The sequence below is a fragment of the Hyalella azteca genome, unplaced genomic scaffold, assembly GCF_000764305.2.
Source record: "Hyalella azteca isolate HAZT.00-mixed unplaced genomic scaffold, Hazt_2.0.2 contig16271, whole genome shotgun sequence".
NCBI classification, from domain to species: Eukaryota; Metazoa; Arthropoda; class Malacostraca; order Amphipoda; family Hyalellidae; genus Hyalella; species Hyalella azteca.
In genome coordinates this window covers 59,893-70,087 of record NW_025946097.1, presented here as the reverse complement: position 1 = coordinate 70,087, position 10,195 = coordinate 59,893, and the positions used below count along the sequence as shown (strand labels likewise).

Here is a 10,195-nt window from a genome sequence, read left to right as displayed (position 1 = left end):
ATTTCTCAATAAAAGACCAATACTTTTAAACTGCTGTTAAATGCAAATAAAACCATAGATAATAATACCTCAAATTATGCTAATTGCGCATGGGTTAACATTTAGTTAAGCGCCTCGCAAGATAACTGGAGTCTAACGAAGCTCGCGAAAGAGATTGTCAGCTCAAGTCTCTTAATTATAGAAAAAATTTCGGGGTAACTCAGGCAATTATCGCCAGCAGCAATTTTCAGTCACGGCAGCAGCGGCTGCAGCAGTTGCAGGTGGCTTGCAGAGAGCCATCATTGCATTTCGGTCTCACTAACTGTAGCCAAGGTATTGTAAACATTTTGTTCGTAATAAATTTTTTAAGAATTGACAAAGTTGCCTCATGTATATTCTGTTAATTAATGAAGTCCTAGCCACCGAACTCATAGCGTAAATTTAATTGCATCAGGATTTGTATGCATGTTAAAAATTCGAAAAAGTTTCGCTTCATATTCCGGATTTTTTGCTAGTTTCTAGCACATTGTTAGTTTGTTAACCTAGTATTGCTTAGTTTTGAGTTTCAAAACTAACTGTATAAACTATATGTTTGAAACGCGAGTATATACATAGTTTTAGCTAGTTTCTAGTTTCCGGTACATAATAAAAACGAATGAAAATATTTATTTAAGTCAGAATTAAACGTGCAATCTCTTCCTAGTAGATTTAGTTGAATACATGCCTTGTTTGTTCATCAATTCTGGCACAAATTTTGCCATTATCTTTAAAACTATTCTTAACGTGGTGAAAATTTATGTTATTACCACGTTTTTCTTAGCTTCGCTTCGTGTCTGTCTGTCTGTCATCAAAAATTCAGACCTTGGTTAAGAGCTCTTCTGAACATCATAGAAACTTGAAATTTGGCATGCATGCTTATGCTGCCTAACAATAGAAGATTTTTTCATCAGAAATAAGAATTAAAAAATTTTTTTAGAATAACAAATTAACAAAAAAATTTAATAAAACTAAAAATTCACGTTTCGGAATCGAGTTTTTTCTCGAACATCCAGACTTTCCAACCCTGGAAATTGATTTGAATTGCTAAAATTGCTAAACTAAAAAGTGGAAAATAAATAAATATAAAAACATTTTTAAAAACCACGTTTTTCTGGTTTTTACAAAACTAAAAATAATGAAATAAAACATATAAAAAAAACTTTCAAAAACAACGTTTTGTCAACGGACAAAAAAGAAAAATATTTACTCCTACATAACATTACATAACATTTTACATAACTTAAATGTTATGTAAGAGTAAATATTTTCCTTTTTTGTCCGTTAAGAAAACGTGGTTTTTAAAAGTTTTTTATATGTTTTATTTATTCCTATTAGTTTTATTTTCGATTTTATAACGGAGAAGCCAGGTTCTACGTTACAGAAATAAACAATTTAAAACTGTGTGCATAAAGTTTTATTTCGTCTTTGATTATAATCTTTCAATGTAAGTTTTTTTAAATGTCTTTAGTAAAATCTTAATTGTACCTATACATTAAACACAAGATGTAATAGAATCAAACATGTAATTTATGCGATTAACCGACTGTCATTATGAAATTCGTTGATTTAACAAATTTTGAAGACACAATCGATATTTTCTGAAGTCAAGTAAATAGACTATGTTGGAATTTTTTGAAGAGGATAGATTAACGTTCAGAGCTTTGAGGAAATTCAGCTCAAGCATTCAGGTAACAGAGCTGGAGAAAGAGAGTTCAGTTGAATCCGCCGCTTCGTATGAATGTTTTAATTTAAATTTTTTTATAGTCTAATTGGTTGATAAAAATCTTCTTGCCATAAATGTTCGAATCAGTCTCTACTTAATGCCCGCTGTACAGCATATCAACTCTTTCCTAATATCGAATTCTGCCCTCCATCGCAGTCAAAACGCAATATTTGGCTTTAGAAATTTTCATCTCATCTCTACTGGCAAAAGATAAGCACAAAAAATAATTGATGTGCTATTTTTTCGTCGAGATAAAATTATTTGATTCTGTTTATATTGCACTACATCAAATTTTTATTATTTTTGAGTTAATTATGATTCCTGGTTTCGCACAGTTTCCTAAGATAAATGTGTCATTTCATTTAAAATTTTCAAGCCACCATTGATTTTTCTCATTTTCTGATTCCAGGTTTCGGAAAAGAATATATTTTCTCAACTTAACAATACGTGTCGAAGCCCAGGACATCTTTTCCAGCTGAGGACCAGCTGCACAACTATGACGGTCAGTGCACCGTGTGCCAAATTTTTTCTTCAAACTCCGAATTTGCCAAAAATTTTCTTCAAAGTTCAAACTGATTTTGTTGCATTGTCGATAATTTTTAGTGCACAAATGAAAAATAATTTTCCGTTGTAAACATTGAAAGACTTTTGACTTACTATGTCAGGCGGTATAATAAATAACTATATAACTATATAGATATATAAATAACTATAATTATATAAATAAATCATTATTTTATAAGTATATACAATTATAGGAATAAATTATATATATCTTATACAAATAACCATAATTTCCTATGTAATTTAACTTGCACCGGAAAAATAGGTAGCACTGGCTAGGAATAATAGAGAATTCCAATTAAATTATAGCTTATGGCCCAACGCGCATGAATGACGTTGGTTGACGCAAATAAACTGATATTCTTCGTTGCATAACTAAATTTATTTATCTACGTGGCAGATCAGGTGATTTTAATATATTGCACACCATTTTTAAAACATTTCTCTTTAACTTTACTTCTTGTTTGTTTGTTTGTTTGCCTACTACAAATCTTATAATCGGTATTTAACACACTTTTACCTGTCCAATCGATTGGAAATTTTGCACACTTGCGTAAAGTCAGAGACAATGCTTTAATCAATTGACAGAATAAATACTTTTAAAAATAAAAAATTAATATAAAGGAAAACTTGTAAAAAAATTTTTATATATGAAAATAAAATAAGAAATTCATTGTACATGTGTAACATCAGAGACACTGGCCTCTTTAGAAGTGTTGTTTCTTCAAAGTAATATTTAAATGCATAATATCCCTTGTGAATCAAGTCACGAAAAGTTCAAGAATCGGCAACAGGCCATGGGCCTATTTCTTCAGCGCCGACACTTCTATTCTATTCTATTTAGAATTAAATACATTAACGATATTTTCGTTGAATTTGAATTTTCATATTAATGTTTTCTTATAGATATGAGGTACTTCAACATTAGGATTTCTTAGGTTATATTCTACTTTTTTCTAACTAAATTTGAAAAATGGTGATCTTTCTCACGATTATAACCAGAGCCAAATTTTCAAAGGTTCGCGGTATTTACAGTAGCACAACGGAAAAATACTTGGCCCCAAATGACACCCGCGAAAAATCGATAAAATTAGAATTATTAAATTTTGATCGATGTCAACAAATCGGTCCATTTATCATGCTGTTCTCATTAAAAGTCAAAATAACCATTTTTATTATATGATTATATGTTTTTTAAAGTTGATTTAATTTCCTTCCATGAATGCAGCAAAAGCGCATTCGTTTGAACTGGTGGCCGCAGCTGCTGGTGCTGCTGGCTTGGCTCTGCGCAGCCGTCGCAAGCTCTGAGGCATCCGCAACTTCCGGTGAGAGATGCGGAGTAATGAAATTTTCATTCAAAGTACAAAAATTTGAAATTTTCTTCTCCCATTCGAAAATCAGTCTAATTATGGACCCTCCTGTTCCCGTGATATTGACATATTAAGTTTTTTTAGTATTTTTAAGTCCGATATTTAGCCAATAAATTATTTAATTTCACCGTTTTTATCCAATTCATTTCTGGCCGCAGTCCGCTTGAAATTTCAAGGGTTTATATTAAAGATACACATTATCTACTGTGCATAATAAAAGATAAGAAAAATGACAGAAAATTTACATTAATATTCTGGCAAAAGAAAAATTTGATGAATGCGTGTTCATAGGCAAAATATAGAAAAAAATATCCACTGGGTGCAATTAGAAATTAATCACTGCAAAATTTCCAATACCCAATATTTTTTGTATAGAGGCAGTATACCAGAACGTACGAGTTTTATTTTCGAATAAATTTAACTTTTTCCTTTGAATTAACAACACTGCGTAGGTAGTTATTACGTCTTGTTTGCATATTTAGTCCTTCATCATTATCTTCCGTCCGATCCTCATGTAAAGTAGTTTAGTGAGTTTAGGCTCTGTCAGGTTTATTTTTAATCATCTGAATAACTATTACATTGTTTTTTAATTGCCTTTTAATCTCTTAAACGACGATTATTTATTGGATTCACTTCTTAACTGGTCATTTAGTTACCAAGGGTATTAATTACTTTGCTCCTTTTCTTAGAATTCATTTTCCAAGGACGACTTTTTGGATAGTTTTTTAAATAAAATCCACAGATCCAGTCTGTTTAATTCCAATCTTGACACAAGGGTGAACTCCCTCCTCTCAGGACCTTTGGCAAAGCTTTAAACAGCCTCGGTCCTGTTACGGACAGTGATCCCTCCCAAAGTGTCTGTACTCTAATCGCGGCTCGGTTATTAAATGGGGGAATCCTGCACAGTCTCCCCCTCCTTTCGTTGTAATATGTCGCTCTTTTGGAGGTCTCACTCTCAAAGTTGGGAGCCAGTCCGGTTATTATCTTCCAAGTATACAGTATGATATACCTCTCTCTTCTCCTCTCCAGTGAGTACAGTCCCAGGTTTTTCAATATTCCCCAGTAGTCCACTCCAGCTTGAGCGCCTTCATGCCGTTGATACTGGACGTGAAGGTCCGCTGTACTGCCTCCAGTTTCCGCACCGCGCCCGCCTTGAGCGGCGCCCAAAGCTGGCAGCAGTACCCAAGATTGGGGAGCACGAGTGCTCAGAAGAGAGTTATCATTGGTGCTGCTTCTCTCGTTCGGAATGTCCGCAAGATCCAACCCATCCGTTATCTACCTTTCGCAACTATTTCCTAGATGCGGTCATCGAACGTGTCTTTGGTATTCATCAGCACTCCGAAATCTCGAATAAGTTGTTTCTCCTTAATTTCAGTGCCAACCGTTGCCAAGTAGCGATGAGGCATCCAGGTCTCTGTGCCGACTCTATATCTCATAACTTTGCACTTAATAGAATTACATATTATTGTGCCGTTGAAATGCATATTATTGACTATGGCCCAATAGTAGAATGTCTACAAGTCATCCTGTAACCTCTGTTATCTCAGTCTAAGTCATCTGTTATCTACATCGGCACTCTTGTATCGTCCGAAAATGACGATGTAGATGCGTGGGTAAGTTCCGAATCAATGTCGACGATGTGGATGAAGAAGAGGATCGGTCCAATCACCGAACCCTGAGGCACTCCGCTTTTCACCCTCGCTTTTCTCAATTTCGATTTTCAAATTGCGGCAGCTTGTACTCCATCTGTAAGGAAGTTGCGGATCCATTTTAACAGGTTCCCTCCTACCCCCAACAGCCTCAGCTTTCTAAATAGTACACCATGGTCAACTTTGTCAGAAGCTCTAGCAAAGTCCACGTACACAACGTCTACGCAAGCACCATTCTCCAGTTGGGCTACAAGGCGGTGATGGTTATCTAATAACTGAGACAAACAGGAACTATTTCGCCTTTAACCATTCTAAACACAATTTTATTGACTCTCATAAGATATCGGACCGGACTTCTCGGCTTCTCCTCATTTCATGCTTATGGTTACATAAACAATTTTTGTACGAGGTTCACATTTCGCACTCAATGTCTAACAGTCTTTATTCCAATGTATATTTACGTTAAATCGAGCTCCAGGCTACAGCACTGCACCGAACCTCATCCAGGCACACCTAGTTCGAAACGAATAAATAAGCATATAATCCAGGAATATTCGAAACTTATAGGTAGACCTTACATCGATGTTCTATCATGAGATTCAGTCAATATGATCTTGAATGTATGATGTTGATAGACAATGCCTCTGAACTTTCGCCCACAGACCCGTGCGAGGATGGACAGCTGAGGTGCGCCAACAATCGCTGCGTCCCGGAGAGCTACAGGTGCGACGACGCCGACGACTGTGGTGATGGCAGCGACGAACTCGGCTGCACTGTTCGTAAGTCTCACAACGACTGTAGTGACAGCAGTGAAGAGTTCGGCTGCACTATTCGTAAGTCTCACAACGACTGTAGTGACAGCAGCGATGAGCTCGGCTGCACTGTTCGTAAGTCTCACAACGACTGTAGTGACAGCAGTGAAGAGTTCTGCTGCACTGTTCGTAAATCTCGCATAGACTGTGGTGACAGCAGCGACAAGTTCGGTTGTACTGTTCGTAAGTCTCACAACGACTGTGGCGATAGCAGAACAAGTTTGGCTGTGCTGTTCGTAAGTCTCACAATGACTGCGACACACAGCGTCACAATGACTGCGGTGACACAGCTGCGACAATTTCGGCTGCTCTGTTCGTAAGTGTTAAGTTTAAACAAATATTTTCCAAAAAAATGTTATTTATCGAATTAATTCTCGTATCCAGTCTGTCCCAGAATCAAGTCAAGCTCGTTGACAATCGGTCCAAACTTAAGGTCAAACAGCTTAGTCGACTTAGTACAGGTTCGTCGTAACTGACGAATACTCGACTCAACATAACTGTAAAGTAAACAAACCAAGCCTTTAGATTCCAGCTAGTAAATGTCAATTCATTTGGCTGTCAAATATTTCAATAATGGACATTCAACAAATAATGATGCAATAAACCATACATCTCAGAAACAGGTAAATAGCGAAATTATAGTTTAGTTAAGTGGTTGCGGTCTCGAGCCAAAAAAGTTGCCGACGGACCCCACCAGAATAATAGTTATTCTATGGAAAGAAAGATACAATAGTTTCAAACGCATGTAAACAATCGACCAACAAAGAATTTGATCAATATCCAATCTATATCACACTGTTTAACAAGTTTATAGCAACCTCTTGAACCCACCTCAAAATCTTTTGCGACTAAGCGGTAAACAATTTTAAGAGGCAAATAGGAGGCCATATAAGGGAAAATTATGAAAGTAGGAGAGGCAGAATCCGAAGCAATAATAAATTTAGCTGGAAGAACTCGGTTCTTGTTATCAAGGTAGGAATATATCTATCGAGGAATTTAACTTAAGTTTATAAGCCTGCGGCCAAGGTGGTTACACCATGGTAAAGAGCAATGCCCAATATTAAGTCGGTGTCTGCCTCCTAGGTAAAGTAAGAGCCTTTTTCGTAAGTTTTGCAACGAATGTGGTGACGGCTGCGACGAGTTCAGCTGCACTGTTCGTAAGTCTCACAACGACTGTGGTGACAACAGCGACGAACTTGACGGCACTGTTCGTAAGTCACATGATAACTGTGGTAATTGCAGTGACTAAATCGCCTGTACTATTCGTAGTCTTACCACGATTTTGGTGACGGCAACCTCTTTTCAATTTATTCTATTGAAAATTGCTACAGATCTCATTGTTTGGCGATAAACATTACCATTTATATTTGGCGACAGGCACTGGTGACCTGATCGTTGGAGTGGATTCACAATAATTGCCAGGAGGCGCTTGGGTTAATTATTACATCAACAACTCGCTTTTAAATGAGCGATTATCTAAAAAAAGTTTGCAGTATGTGAATATGTGCAACGAAATTTTTCTCCGACAGCTGGCAGGAACTGCAAAATAACTCAGCATGAATGTGACGACGGAAGGTGCTTTCCGGCCCACTTCATCTGTGATGGCGACAACGACAGTGGAGACATGAGTGATGAACGCAACTGTACTCTGCGTAAGTAAAATTTTGTTACCCTGTGGTGCCAACACATCTCTGTTACCGTTGTACAAGGAATGTTATAGTTGTTCATGATTGACAATCATGAATTTTTTTCGTGATAAATGCTATTAGTTTTTACGCAATTAGAGCAAGAACTGTTATCAGCCCACTGAACTAACATAACTGATATCAGTCTAGAAAAATGAAAGAACATTGCATAGCTGAGATGTTCTGTATGAGAAGCATCTTCCCTTGCGTGTAACCTTAGTCTTACCATACGATTATTAAGTTTCCGTTTGTTTGGCCAGTAATTTTTTTAATTAAGCGCCAATGTAAATTTGCAACCTACTCAATGCATTTCAATGTAGTAAAATAAATCATTTAGTACAGTCACCATATTCACTGATGGAGTTCATGAATACGCACGTATAGATCATAGTCCTTTGGACATCTCCAGGATGTTAGGTTTCAACTTTCCCTCATTAGGATACATAATTTTTTCTGTTAATTTACATTTAGAAAGAGTGTAGAGTCAGTAATTGCAAATAAACTTCTATCTATAGCAGAGGGAAGGCGATGCAGGACTGATCTGTACGAGTGCGACAACGGAAGATGCATCACGGCGCGCTTCGTCTGTGACGGCGACAACGACTGTTGGGACAGAAGTGATGAACGCAACTGTAACCAAGGTGAGTCGAATTTCGATTCGAAACTGCGCCACCTAACATTTAAAATTGTTCATAATCACGTACAGCATTTGATGCGGCCTCTGTTTGTAAAACGTGTCCATTTCAATCATATAAAATGAATAAAATAAAATGAAAATGAACTTCATTGCAGTTCATTTTACTCAAACAAATAATTTCGTTCTTGCTACAGATGCAACAGAGACTTCATGTGGGCCAACGGAGTTCAGATGCGACAATGGTGACTGTATTACAGGTTCATATGAGTGTGATGGTGACAACGACTGTAGCGATCACAGCGATGAGCGCAACTGCACTAACGGTACGCCTCAATAAGAATTAAATTAAACATTGAACTCAATTAAATCACAGTTAAACTCTTTAAACTCTCTAACGATTTAAACTCTTTCAAATTACGAGTTTGGAAAATTCAGGTTCGCAATGATGACTTCTTCTATAGGTTAGGATATTTTCATGCTCTCAATTTATAAAGAACATATGACTAATCCTCATGCTTCCTTGCAGGTTGAGGCGTCCGGTCCAGGTTCTCCAGATTTCATCTGGTAATACTGTTTAACCGACGTACATTCGACAACGACCAACATGCAACACAAATAAAAAGCCACTCTCGTATACCATTACACATGCTCCTATCTATTGATATATCAAAACATTCATAATTGTATTGTTGTCAGCTTCAATTTACTTGTTTATACTATCACTTAAACTATACAATTGTAACCAAGAAGTTGAAAGGCTTTTGTGTTCAAAATAAGCTCATTTAGCTGCAGATGCAGCTAATGGCTGTCATTGATTTTGATTGATCCTCGAAGCTTGAAAGGATCTCAGAGCAAAACCGATTAAATTCAGATCTATGTTTCATCGGTAGTTACTGTAATGGAATAAATCATTGCAATCATTCAGCATTGTCCGTTAAATTATCAGCTGTATTCTTAAATGTTTTCAAGGAAATTTCAAGAGCCAAATAAATTTGGGACTCGCATAATAAATATCAGCTAACCCTTGTAATGTGCAGAAGATAACTTCAAACATTCTTTATGCAAATAGATATACATTTCCTTGAATTTTTTCTTATATTAATACATCTTTATTTCATAGCAACTAAGCACACACGTTCAATATGTTGCTTCCATACAGACAAATTTGCTTGTATTGTGTACTTTTTAACCTATCTTCATTAATGCATAAAAATGGCATCGTGTATACAATTACGCATGGTATGTAAAGAGCCTCAGATTCATCAAGAGAAAACAAAGAAACAAAAAAGAACACAATTATACAGTCATAAGAATGGAGATAACGAAATTAAAACAAAGACAGCGTCTTGTACGAAACTCTGCACAAAATTATTTTGTGAAGCAAAATGTTTTATGAAACCAGGAAATTGGACGAGATGCGCCGGAAAATGACCCTGAAGTCGGAGTCAGAAATGAGTTAAAAAAAACAGGTTTTTCAAATTTGCTTTTGGAATGGAAGATAAATGCAAGAAGATTCTGTGCACTTGTTTATATCGTAATGAATAGCTAGCTAAGTAGAAGTTTATATAAATTAGATGCTTATAAGTATTTTGAGATAATTGAAGCAAATAACTCTGAAAACTTTGTTTCCCCAGGAAGAATATAAAATTCCTTAACGGATGTAGTGGTAACACGAATAGTGTAACGACAAATAGAGGGGGAATATATTAAAAATTTAATGGACATCATTAACAAGCC

At 36.1% G+C, this 10,195-nt stretch overlaps 1 protein-coding gene across 1 annotated transcript; it reads left to right on the top strand.

Moving 5' to 3' along the window:
* The first annotated feature begins 259 nt into the window (after window positions 1-259).
* Window positions 260-9,632, top strand: LOC108683389 (low-density lipoprotein receptor-related protein 4-like). The gene is made up of 8 exons (XM_018172702.2): window positions 260-312; window positions 2,151-2,243; window positions 3,534-3,630; window positions 5,987-6,103; window positions 7,666-7,788; window positions 8,337-8,462; window positions 8,653-8,781; window positions 8,985-9,632. The coding sequence occupies exons 2-8, from the start codon at window positions 2,238-2,240 to the stop codon at window positions 8,987-8,989; spliced, it is 603 nt and encodes a 200-aa protein (XP_018028191.1). The 5' UTR covers window positions 260-312; window positions 2,151-2,237; the 3' UTR covers window positions 8,990-9,632.
* The last annotated feature ends 563 nt before the right edge of the window (window positions 9,633-10,195 follow it).

Excerpts from the sequence above, each read along its gene's own strand:
- LOC108683389 (XM_018172702.2), top strand. Across the intron at positions 3,631-5,986 it reads TGAGGCATCCGCAACTTCCG|ACCCGTGCGAGGATGGACAG; the intron begins GTGAGAGATGCG and ends TTTCGCCCACAG. Across the intron at positions 7,789-8,336 it reads TGAACGCAACTGTACTCTGC|CAGAGGGAAGGCGATGCAGG; the intron begins GTAAGTAAAATT and ends TTCTATCTATAG.